We start from the raw sequence: 13151 nt of genomic DNA, 5'->3' as shown, positions 1-13151 counted from the left end.
CCCCCCGCAGCAATCGGCGGTCTTAGATCTCGTGCAGGAACCCCTCTTGCTCGGGTAGGCGCACGGTTTCTCGGCACCACCTGCGAACTGGCTTCTGCCAGGCGGAGGGGTGAGGTCTCGCCTGCGAGCTCTGCTTCCTCATCTGCAGGAGGGACCCTGTGATTGGACCTGGCGAAAGGACTTTTTTTTCCTTCCTGTTTCTCTTCCTTCTCCCTCACCTCCCTCGAGATGAACTGCCCTTCCTCAGTCTTACCTTTTCCTTTGGGATCCCTGCTCCTTCCTCCCCAAACCCCCCAGCCCCTCCCTTTGGCTTCGTGTCTACGCCTCTCTACCTAAACTATTAACGTTACCAGGATCTTCCTAGGGTTCTCAGAGGTGCGAGCAGAACGTGGGCTCTGTGCACCCAAGCCTTGCTGCCTGACCTGGCGCCGGTGCCTTGTTAGCTGCGACTGCTCCCGACCCGGCCACAGGGCAGGTCCCGCTAAATGCACGGAGCCTGAGAACTGCTTGGGGATTTTGAGGAAATTACACAGTTGTAAAGACTAGGAATATTTTTCTAGCACTTTCTGTTTTTTAATTCTTTTTTTTAATAGAATCAACTTTTTCTTTTTAAAGATTTTCTTTATTTATTTGACAGAGAGAGAGAGAGTTAGCGAGAGAGGGAACACAAGCAGGGGGAGCGGGAGAGGGAGAAGCAGGCTTCCCGCTGAGCAAGGAGCCCGATGCGGGGCTCAATCCCAGGACCCTGATCCCAGGACCCCGGGATCATGACCTCAACCAAAGGCAGACGCTTAACGACTGAGCCCCCCAGGTGCCCCTCTGTATTTTAATTCTAAGTAAGCTGCTCGTCTCAGCTCTATTTGTTAGTTCATTCACTCAGCTCTCTCAGTCATTGGGCACCACCAGTGACTTCCTACCAGGAGGCGACTGGCTGAAGTATAATTGCAGAATAAAGCAGGGCGATAACCAGAGGTTGGTTCCTCAGTTAGGCGGCACATCCCGTGGGCGTCTTAGCAGATACAGAGAGGTGGCCACATAGCTCTACCTGGTGGTCAGGGGCTGGGGCATACAGTTTCCTTAAAAGCTGAAGCAGAGGGCGCCTGGGTGGCTCAGTTGGTTAAGCGACTGCCTTCGGGTCAGGTCATGATCCTGGAGTCCTGGGATCAAGTCCCGCATCGGGCTCCCTGCTCGACAGGGAGTCTGCTTCTCCCTCTGACCTTCCTCCCTCTCATGCTCTCTGTCTCTCATTCTCTCTGTCTCAAATAAATAAATAAAATCTTTAAAAAAAAAAAAAAAAGCTGAAGCAGAGGGGCACCTGGGTGGCTCGGTTGGTCAGGTGTCTGACTCTTGATTCCGGCTCATGTCATGATCACAGGGTCCTGGGATCGAGCTCTGCGATGGGTTCTGTGCTGGGCATGGAGCCTGCTTAAGATTCTCTCTTCCCTCTCCCTTTGGCCCTCCCCTCCTGCTCCTGCTCTCACTCCCTTTTTTTTCTCTCTCAAAAAAAAAAAAAAAAAAAGAAAGAAAAGAGAATAAATTGAAGATTCTCCTAACATACAACTAACTGTTAACCGTTCTTAGATATACAGATCTGTGGCCCTTAGAACATTCACAGTGTTATTCCACTGTTACCCCTGTCTAGTTTCAGGACATTTTCCATCTCCCCAAAAGGAAACCCCATGCCTATTTTTTTTAAGATTTATTTATTTATTTGAGAGAGAGAGAGCGAGAGAGCAAGCACATGAGCAGGGATAGAGGCAGAGGGAGAAGGAGAAGCATACTCCCGGCTGAGCAGGGAGCCTGACACGGGGCTCAATCCCAGGACCCCGAGATCATGACCTGATCTGAAACCCAGGAGTCAGACACTCAACCAACTGAGCCACCCAGGCACCCCGAAACCTCCTGCCTATTAAGCAGCCTTTCCCCATTCTCCCTTCTCCTCAAGCCTGGCAACCACGAATCTGCTTTCTGTCTTTATAGTTTGACCTATTCTGAATGTTTTGTGGAAATGAAATCATACAATAAGTGACTTTCTGTGTCTGGCTTTGTGTGGAGCTAACTCACAGCCTGCCCCCCATGGAAGAGCTCTTCTGGCTGTGAGGGGAGATCCCAAGGCCCTCTAAGAACAGCATTCATCTGAGTGGACTCTGCTCTGTGGGCGTCCCGTTGCCTGGGCCGAACGTCAGGTCAGCGTGTGTGAGGGGCACCGGCCTCCTCCCGGAGAGTTTCTCTGCAGCAGGAGAAGGAGGGCAAGGATTGAGGGAGTGTGCAGCTTGCTGAATCTCCCTCCTGTCTTCCTCCCACCATAGACCCCCACTGTCTTGTGGAAGGGGTGTTCTTTTGCTTCTCTGCAGGTCCTCGCCATGGCATAGATTTTATGTGTGTGTGTGTGTGTGTGTGTGTGTGTGTATGGGTGTGAAACCCAGTGTTCCTTCCTGGGATGATTTGATTGATGTATGCACTGGAAACATCTTTAATAATTTAATGCCTGCTTCAAAGGAGATTACACCAAAAGCACATTGCTTTTCATTTATTCATTACAGATCCGTCATAGCAGAATTTTTTTTTTTTTTTTTTGGCCTGAGTTGTAGTGTCGTAGTAATAATAAATTGTGTTCTACACTGTGGATATTTTAAAGCATTATAAACCTTTAAACTCCTGTTACTGTCTTATTTAAATTGATCCAGTTGGTAGCATAGCACCTTAATCTTGCATTTTGTAAAGCTGAGCTAACCCGACGCGGCTTCCTGTGATGACGGTGAGGTAACCATGGTGGGAAGGCACAACAGACCGAATGGGATGCAAGAGTAATACTGTGTGTTCACGGCGGCGCCCACAGTGGTGGGGAGAACAGAACCCGCATTCAGGGCTGGGCGACTCCCTCCTTGGAGAGAGGTTAGGGTCTCTCCCAGCTGCCTGCCTGAAAAGAAGAAAAAAAATGTATATGTGTTTGGGAATCGGGAGTGAAGAAAAAGGGTACGATGAGAAACACAAAACTAAAAACTAAAAGCCAACTCACACCCGTTTTGCCACATTTTGGTATACGTCCAGATTTCAGGAAGGGAAAACAGACTTCTGTTGACGCAGAAGTAGTCACCTTACCAGACGTCAGTACGTTCTTGTAATACGTTCTCAGAGAGACAAGAAACAAGTCTACATTCCTTTATTTATTTATTTATTTATTTAAAGATTTTATTTATTTATTTGAGAGAGAGAGAATGAAAGAGAGAGAACACATGAGAGGGGAGAGGGTCAGAGGACGAAGCAGACTCCCCGCCGAGCAGGGAGCCCAATGCGGGACTCGATCCCGGGACTCCAGGATCATGACCTGAGCCGAAGGCAGTCGCTTAACCAACTGAGCCACCCAGGCGCCCCCAGGTCTACATTCCTAAATGATCACAGCAAATTTGGGGTTTTCTCTGTTATTACCATTCAGTGTTTTTTATGATAAAATTGTGTATAACTTCTCTTTAAAACCAAAACCGAATGTTGCTCCGAATAGGGCGAGTTAGGTGCACTAAAAGTTTCTAGCAGGGTGATACACAATTATCCACTTCTCAGGAATAGTCTAAAAAGAACGCCGCTTCTGGTGGCCCTCAGTGCCATAGTGTTTCCGGAGTTCTGTTAGGTAATGCTTCGGGGACTCTGCCGAGCCATCTTTATAACGTTCCCTCGCTGGGTCGCACCAGAAGTCTTTAGTAGAAATCCAGAAATGTTTTGATCTCAGGTCGGTAATTCTTTCAGTGTTAAAAGCAATGCTGCATATTGCGGGGTCACACCTCCTGGCCGTTGGAAGGACACTCGAGCGTGAAGTAGAAGCTTCTCATGGTATTTCTTTAAGGAAGGACACCAGGGCTTGGGGGCAAACTCTCGCCCGGGGTTCAAATCCTCGCCTTGCGTGGTCGCCGCCGCGTGATGCTGAAGGTGTTGCGTGGTTTCTCCTTTTCCTGATGTGTGTGCGGGACATAAGAGGTGTACTTTGCAGGGTTGTTGGGAGGGTTTCACGAAATGATGAGCACGTAAGCGCAGAGCATGACACTCAGCACCGACGGGAGCCGGGGGCTCTGTGGATGGACCCCACCTGCACACAGCATTCCCGCAGGCTTGCATCGGTTGCCATGACCGAGACCGGGTGGCAGGCTGCCACGCCCGCCACGAAAGGTCCCCTTCCTGACCCACATGCTGGGCACTTTTCTCCTCGGGCCATATTACAGTGTGCCCTGTGACTGCCCAGCTCTGAGTTCCTTGATTCCTGTCCTATTTGTCTCTGAATGCCCAGCATCCAGAGTCCTGCTCAGCACAGATGGGTACTCCAGGCCCATTCATGAATCACGGTGACCGAGCCTTCCACATGTCTTTTAGGGTCACACAGTGAGTCTCCCCCACATCCTTCAGAGTCCCTAAGAAAGGAGCTTGCGGTCTCTGGGCTTGAGACCCCCCAGCCTTTTCTTGGCCTCTCATGACATGTGAGTAGGATGCTGCCCACAGTGATTCTGAGTTGGCTCCTTGTTCTAGCTCTTTCCCATCTGCGGTCCCCTCTCTGCCCTAGGGTCCAATTGAGGAAGCCCCCTCAAAGCCCTTGCTGCTCAGGGGTGCATCCACACCACCTTTGGCCCTGGACATTTCCTCTGCCCTGCTTTCATGATGACAGCACCCATCTTGCTCAGCAGACTCTTCCTTGGCTTATGAGTGTTCTCTGTAGAGAGAGTGGGACCAGGGGTGTGGGCATGTGAGCATACTGTTTTGCCTCTTGGAAATTGGAGGTTTTTCTCACCTTCATTCATTTCAGTCTTATACATCCTTCCCAAGCATTGTAGGCTCCAATTCATAAATCTTTGTCTTTTCTCTTGGCACCATCTGGCAGATCCACCCCCGTATGTGCCCATTTCTGTCCAGCATTTGGCCTTCCCAAGGGCCTTACCCTGGGCAGCAAGCTTAGGGATCGCAGGGGCCCCACACTGTTTGGCATTAAGCATCTGAATGGAAATGTGGAAGACCCAGCCTCGCTTGTACAATGATTTAAGCTGCATGATGGCAAACGCCATGGTTATTGGAATATCTTAAGAACAACTAATTTTTTTTCTTTCATTTTTTTAAAAAGTGTATCTTTGATACCATGCGGTCAAAACTGAGACTCTATTTTGGGCAGAATTTAAGACTTCACGGTTCAACTCTTTTCCTCTTTAAAATAATGTTGTGTGGAGCTTTGCCCTGAACTTTTGGTTCCACTCTGTTTCGTTTTTTTTTTTTTTTTCTTTTTTCTTTACTTCCAAAAATGGAGAGTATTACATTAACTCTTACAAGAAGACCGTTAAGAACTCATAACAAGCATCTGAGCAGTTTGAGGAGAATGGACTTCCAGAGCTGGAAGTGGGGGCGGTCAGGGTGAATTGCATCTCAGACCTCCATTTTACAGGTGCTGGAGGACCATGTGACCTGTCCAGTGTCAACCAGAAAGAGGCAAGTCTAGGGTCCTAACTTAGGATAAATCCTGTGTTCTTTCTATACTATACTTTAAAAGAAAAGCTGTTATTTTATTGCAGGCAGTGAAGAATCTAAGGGCTCCAGGACAGAGCGTGTCCTACAAATGGGAAGCGACTCTAGTGTTTTCTTATGATGTGATGTACCAGATACAGTGGTTGGCACTGCATGTAACTTCTCTCATTCATTCCCCCCGGATGTTTTATTATATTCTCATGTTACAAGTGGGGACTCTCCTCATGTTACAAGCAGTGAGGTGACAGCCAGTAAGTGCCTGGCCAGGGCTTGAACCTGGGCTATTCTCCAAAGTCTTGGCTCTGGAAGTCGGCCTCCTGCTGTCTTTTAAATCAGATTTACGTGTATCCAAATAACTTGGAAAATGACTAATTTGAGCTCATAAATTCTTGAGCACTTCTCATTTTTATAGAAAGGACGTAGGGTTTCTTGGCCTTGGACCTGCACGACCGTGTTTGTGTTCTGAGATACACTGTGAGCCCCCAGGCATTGCGTGGGCAGAGGTCCACATTTGGTGCTAGAAAGTCTGGCTTCACGTCCTGGTACCACCACCTTTGCCCTCTTTCTCTATTTAGAGATCTAAATACACACCAGGCAGTCACGATGAGGAGGATGACTTCTCCACAGAGACTTTTTTTTAACCTCCTCCTCTGGGCCGGATGCTCCGCTCTATATTGGCCAAAGGCCCTGCAGTCTGGCCTCGTCTCTGCCTCGGGGCTTATGAGCACCGGTCCTGGAGTCACACGCCTCGGTCCAGGCCTGGCTGTGCACTTCCATACAGCGAGATCTTGGGCTAGATATTTGGTCTCTTTGTACCTTAGTTTTCTCACCTGTAAAAGGGGAATAATACCAATCTCATGGGATTGTTGTGAGGAGCAAATGAGGAAAAATCCCTGCGAAGAGTGCATTCAGTAGGTACTCAGGAAAGGTTAGCACGTTATCTGCTGCAGAGCACTACACACGTGAGGAAGTTTTACGTGACTGTAGTATAATCATCATCATGTCGTTATAACGTGCAGTGGAAAATCTCTGTTGCCCTGCTTACTTTTATCCATTATTCATTCTGACCCACCAGAGACCAGCGGAAATAGTAGATGAGGAAGAAGACGGAGAAAAAGCAAACAAGAATGCAGAGCAGAAAGAAGATTTTTCGGGAATGAATGGTGAAGTTGAAGACGGAGGAGAGAAGGAGGCTACAGATGCCTCCGAGCAAGTTGAGGGGGTCCCAGATCACAGCGAGGAGCAGGCGGTTCCCGCCCGCGTTAACGGAGGCACCGATGAAGAAAATGGCGAGGAGCTGGATCAGGTTAATACTGAGCCTCAGGAGGAAGTGGATGAGGAATTAAAGTCGCAAGGAGCTGGCAGTGGACAAGATGAGGTATTTCTACTGCTTTTGCTCACTTGTGTTCATGTGTGAATGCGTGTGTGGTGCACACGCCCATGCACTTAGGGAATTATTCAAGCACTTAAGAGTTGCGTTGAAACCACTTACTGTTGAGCAGGGAAGGACTCAGTACCATTTACTTGACTATATTATTTCAGGCACTTTAAAGTATGGTCATCCACCTGTCAGAGAATCCACGCATTGTCCTGTCATCCACCCATCCACACACTCATCCATCCGTCCACCCATCCACCCAGTGTCACCCACCCATCCACCCACTAATCACCCATCCATCCATCCATCTGTCCATTCATCCATCCATCTACCCACCTATCCACTCACCCACCCACCCACCCATCTACCCACTCACCTACCCAGCCATCCACCCGTCCACTTATTCCCCACCCGGCCATCCACCCATCCATTCATTCCCCACCTACCCATGCACCCACTCATCCACACATCCACCCACTCATCTACCCATTTCACCCATCTACCCACTCATCCACCCACTCATCCATCCATCCATCCATCCATCCATCCATCCATCCATCCATCCCTTATCTCATTCTACAGAGTTTGCAGAGGCTCCTGAGAATGTATATAACAAATATACACAAAAAAAATAATTTAATATCAGGGAAGGTACAGACAAGAAATGAACATCAAGGCCATGAGATCTAGACATGAAAGAAAGAACATCTCCTCTGTCATGGGTGACTTCTTTGTACTCTGGAGATGTTAAAGTTTCACTTGTTTAGTCCACATTAAATGATATACCTGAATTAAGCATTCGATGCACCAGGCACTTAATAAGATATGGTTTTATTTGTTATACAGAGAGGGTAAGGAATTACATGGTAAAGCCTCCTTCTAGCCTGTTTTCCCACCAGGGGCCCTGCAGCAGGATAGTCTGACGTGCAGGCATTCTTCCAGAGGATGGATGGTTAAACTAGAGACTGATGAATAGGCTCAAGTTCAACGTCATAGTGTAAGAGGTAGCCACAGCCTTCCTCCCGTCCTTGAGAATGAAGCCTTCCTGTCTATCCCTCTGGTCAGCGTCCACCTCCCTCAGGCTGTAACCTCTCAAGTGGGCCTTGCTGTCTTCATTCCTGACACCCAGTTTCATGAGTGTGGTTTTCTTGATGATTTATTATTGACTCATCTGTTTTATTTTGCTTAGGGGGGATCAAATTCAGTAATGGTAAAATAGCAAAACCTTCTTGTGGCCAGGTTTTAATAACCAGCACAGAGTTGTCTGTAATCTGTTGTCTGGTTTATATGAAAACATTCTCAACATCTAAGTGAAAACACAAGGTGTGTCTCCCGTTTCATCTTTCCTCAAGGTGAGGGAATCACAGTTGTAGTCAGCCAGAAATTCCCCATATGCCATTCTACCTAGTTACTGAAATTGAGCGAAAATTCGTATCCTGAAGTTGTTTGTAGCTAAAATTAGAAAAGGAAATGAGTCCACTACATGATTCCCTTTCCCTCGATAAGGAAACAAAATGAACTTCTCAAGGAATACACACACACACACACACACACACACACTTTCTCAAGGGAGGCACGATGGTTTATCTGGGGGTATCATCTGGAAAGCACAGTAATGTAGAGGACAGTGTCCTTGTTGTCATGATATGGTAACTACAAGAGTCGGCTTCATGAAACCCTTCGCTATCGTTGCCTTTGATGAACGTCTACAGCATGAAATCAAAGTGCAGATCCTATGTGGGACCCCAGTCATAAGATCCAAGTATGTACTCTTCTGGTGCTCTAGGTTTTAATTCAGTTTTATAACCTGAAACAGTTGTACAGAAATGAAGGGATTGCCTACCTTTCCATTCTGTAAATTTAACTTTTAAATATCGGCCCCTTATAAGAATCGGGTCTCAGCCAAGATCAAGGTCATATAATGTGAAGTACAGGTCTTCTGGGGATGTACTGACGGTGAATCTAAACTTGTGGGGTTGCAAATGAACAAGTACCTGCTATGTGATGAGTTAGGGATGTTAACCCTGCAAATGCCGAAGCAGAGCAGTCACCCACAGAGAGACTGAATCTTACTTGACTCATCTCTCTTCTAATGGCAAGGCATCTTGTTTTCATTCTCCCTCCGTTGCTCGTTCAGGGACATTTGAAGCGTATCAAATATGCGAAAAACAAGATCCATAGGAATCCTAAATTATACATTAAAAATTAACTTTTTCAAAAGGATTGTTTACTTCTAGAACGACTAAGGGTTCAGTTTGTCGTGAAACATTTTGTGCCCTGTAGCCATTCTTAGGCACAGGGTGCTGGGATGACAGGAAGACAGCAGGGAGCACGGGAGAAACACACCACAAGCGACGGACATTGATTGAGCTCGTGCTCTATTTGAGACACTTCCTGAGATAACAATGTGAAATAAGAGTCCCAGTATTTTTTTTTTTTTCATTTTTAGAGCATAAATTATGGCTGTGGGGCAGGGGCCTTGGAGCTAGTCCTCCTGTCCCCACTCGGGTGGCCCTTACGAGGGCCATGGAGCCTCCAGCCTTCCATGGAGCAGAGTTTGAAAACCAGCGAATTCTAATCCCATCCCCTTGGATTTCAGTCTAGTGGGAGAAGGCCATGTTGTAAATGAGACAAGATCCTTAATACCATAAAAGAAGTCCAAGCACAGGGATGCACATGCCATTGGAGAAATCCTGCCTCTGTACTTGGTTTCCTTCCTGCCCTTATCTGTCTGATACTTGAGGGTACTTGGTACCATATTCACAAGGAATTTGTGAGCTCTAACTAACAGAAAAACAACTGGTATGGGGCTGGGTTAATGTGACATGAGGTAGAATTGCTGTACTTTTCTCTTTTCTCTGAAAATGCTGAAATGAAAAGTATAAATATGCTGTTGAAAAGAAAAACTTAAAGTGAAATCAAGAAAAAAAAATTGAGGGATGCGTGGGTGGCTCAGTCGGTTAAGCATCTGCCTTCGGCTCAGGTCATGATCCCAGGTTCCTGGGATTGAGTCCCACATGGGAGCTTGCTTCTCCCTCTGCTTCTTCCCCTGCTTGTGCTCTCTCTCCTTTCTCTCTCTCTGACAATTAAATAAATAACGTCTTTAAAAAGAAAAAAGAAAAAGAAAAAAAAATTGAGAAAAATAAAGCCTGCAGCACAAGCAATGAGTCTGTGCTCTTATGGTCCCAGGTAGGGCTTTTGTGCAAGTAAGGTATTGAGGATGGCATGTCCACTGGGTCATGATCAACTAGAACACAAAAGGGACGGGCCCAGGGAACTATTTTTAGTTGAATATTTATATGATTACCTGAAATACAGAGTCATTTTTTTCCTTGTGAATTTTATGACCTTTGGGACTAAAGAGCTAAATATCTTTGTTTTGGTATCTTTTCTTCCAGGCTGACTTAGACCCTCAAAGACCACCAAGACCAGAAGTAAAAATCACGAGTCCGCAAGAAAATGAGAACAACGAACAAAACAAGGACTGTGCTGTGGTAGCATAGATAATCTTTAAAAAAGAGAGTATATTGATTATCAGGAAAATGAAGGGTTATAATACTTGAATAATAAGGATGTAGTTACTGCTGAACATAATGTGACAATATTGAATACTACCTATGGGATTCTAAGATTAGAGGCTTAATGGAAAGACTAGATAATTTTGAGTAGCTACTAAAGGAGAGTGGCTTCTTTTCATGGGATGTATTTGTAAAAGTCATTTAGAAAAATTAAATAAGAGGGACGGAGGGACAGTTGCACAGGATGACAATTGGCCACTTGTCTTGGTAAGCGATGAAAAAGGATAGGACCACACCTTGTCCATAAATTTAGAAGTGAGGTTATTAAATGGGAGCTTATTCTAAAGCACTTACCTAGGAAGGCATAGAATTTTAAAGAGATGATAATAGGAAAGCATGTACTTTTTTTTTTAAAGCAATAAACTCTTGAATAAACAAATTATAATTTAGTTTCAGAGACGGCAGTAGATTGAAATGTTTCCTTGACTTGTTGATATTCTTTCCTTTCTTCCTCCTTATCCCAAATCCATCTCACGCAAATTAAAAAGAGCACATTTTGGAAGGAGGAAGTCTCCATTCAGTGTGTTAGTGATTCATCTGGGCACCCCCCTGTCCCTCAAGTGCTTCAGGTTTTCATCCTCATGGCTTCAATGATACGCTCAGGAAGGAATTTTACCATGGAACACCCAATTATAGTCACAGCCTGGCTGGAGAATTTGCAAGTTCTGATATCCTCTGGACTTTCATGGATCTAGTCTACCTTCACCAATAATGCCCATCTCTTCTCCATCACGTTACTCTGTTAGAAAACTCAATATTGGCTAGTCTAAAGATCGAATTCTCTCCAGATTTTTATAAAAGAACAACAACAACAAAAACCCAAGACTGCATTTGACTTGTTTTTTGCCTTATTTCTATTAGGATTAGCCTTGTCATATTTTTGCCCCTAGGGATATCAGCAAATGTCTATTTTAATGGCCAGTTATATTTAGACTTTCAAGCAGATTCCTTCCTATATAATTAGAAGCCCTCTGATAGAAACTGTTGAAAAATGTTTAAATTGTCATGATGAAACCAGTTTCTTATTACAATTTTGTGGGCTAATTAAATGAACTCACAATGGCCTTGTTAGGTATATATGGGGAAAACATAATTGTATTAGTTTTCTGAGTTTTTAAGAGATGATGCAGGTCTTCCTTAAATATAGAAATAATCTATTTTTCTCATATTGAAGAATATTTTTGTTAATTATGTAGATGTTATAAATTTGAAAGGAAACTTCTAGTGCTTTTTTAGAATTCATTATTAATCATAAGGTTAAAAGATTTTCTTCCCCTCCAGGCTTCATAACCAACCATTTGGAATAAAGGTAGTTATATCAAGCACTTAATAATACTACAGAAAATGAATGTATTTTTTTTCCTAGCAGCTATTTTAATATTTTCTATAAATAAGAAACATAAACGGAGACTACAACGTAACAGTATTGGAAAGAGATGGTGATATAAGGGTATATTGATCTGGGAGGATGAATTGTGAATGGGTGTTCTATATTTCTGGTATAAAATCTAGATTGTGCTTATTACAGGTAGGCTTATTTTTTTCAAAGGGGACAATATGAAACGCTGTAAACTACAAGCAACAATCTTGTGTTGCTAGGGAGATAGGCTAGCTGGTTTTTTGATATTAAATTCCCATGCCATTATTGGGCCTGGGTTAATGATGTTCAATAGTTTATAGAAATCAGGAATGAAATGCAAGAAATTATAACTAATTATCAAGGTGATTCTTTCACTTTTCTTCCTTTAATGAGTTTCTCTTTTTTCCTTCTTTAAAAGAGATCTTGTATTTTTTTTTTTCTAATGTTCCTCATTATACTATAGAGCTTAGGTTTTCAGGACCTTTTTAAGAGTCATCTCAGTAATCCCAATGTTGTTTTACATGAACAACAAAATATACAAACACTTCAGGAAGATGACAGGCCTCAGTTAACTCTAGCAAAAAGTGGAAAAAAATCGGGATATAATTCTTCTCTTGGATGTGCATATTTTACCACCTGTTGACAAGACATATTGTGACCTATCTTGAGGGGATGAACTACAACTCATCACCTTAAAACTGTAAACACATACTACTAAAAAAAAAGAATGAAATATGTTGTCTAACCAAGGAAAACATCATTCACAGAGAATGGGAAGCATGAACATCATTTTGAGGATGACATTGGCACGAAGAAGGAAAGCTGATTCACCCCCCATGTGTGGACGTGTTCCCTGTGGGAGTCGTGGTCTTCGTGGCAGGCTAGCTGCACCAGTTAAGCTGGACTCACAGACAGATCTGGGGAGCATTTATGTGAGTGAGCAGAAGAGATCTTGGTCAGGCTGCAAGGATTGTTTCCAGCAGAGAAGATGCTGTGACAAACTCACGTAGCTCTGATGTGCTAGCCAGTGGAATGCTTCTCTATGTCAGCTCTTGGTGAGGCTGTGGGTACAGACCCCCTCGTTCTAGTTTTATGGAACTCGTTTCTCAAGCTTAATTGGATTGTAAGACATTCGTAAACAACTGGTTTCTTAGTTGAATTGGAACATTAGAGTTTTGCAGAGCAAAATACAGATTTTTAGCTAACGTCATTTTCATGCTAAGGACATCATCTCACTCAGTAGCTTCTGTTCAGTATCTGTTGAGCATCCATGGATTTCTAGTTACACAGCATGATATTATGGCCATGTGATAACTTTTTACTCATTGTTTTTCTCTGT

At 44.4% G+C, this 13151-nt stretch overlaps 1 protein-coding gene across 1 annotated transcript in view; it reads left to right on the top strand.

The window, feature by feature from the left end:
- The window catches only part of DCDC2 (doublecortin domain containing 2), a 169365-nt gene extending 158954 nt beyond the window's left edge, over positions 1–10411 (top strand). Inside the window, exons 9-10 of the mRNA XM_034985777.1 lie at positions 6572–6874; positions 10273–10411. Of these exons, the coding sequence (XP_034841668.1) occupies positions 6572–6874; positions 10273–10377 (408 nt within the window). The 3' untranslated portion in view covers positions 10378–10411. The remainder of the gene's footprint in view (positions 1–6571; positions 6875–10272) is intronic.
- The last annotated feature ends 2740 nt before the right edge of the window (positions 10412–13151 follow it).

This window comes from Mirounga leonina, unplaced genomic scaffold (assembly GCF_011800145.1).
Source record: "Mirounga leonina isolate KUSES-001 unplaced genomic scaffold, KU_Mleo_1.0 Mir_366, whole genome shotgun sequence".
In the NCBI taxonomy this organism is placed as follows: domain Eukaryota; kingdom Metazoa; phylum Chordata; class Mammalia; order Carnivora; family Phocidae; genus Mirounga; species Mirounga leonina.
Note: the sequence above shows the minus strand (reverse complement) of the source record. Positions and strands in the feature narration are given on the sequence as shown.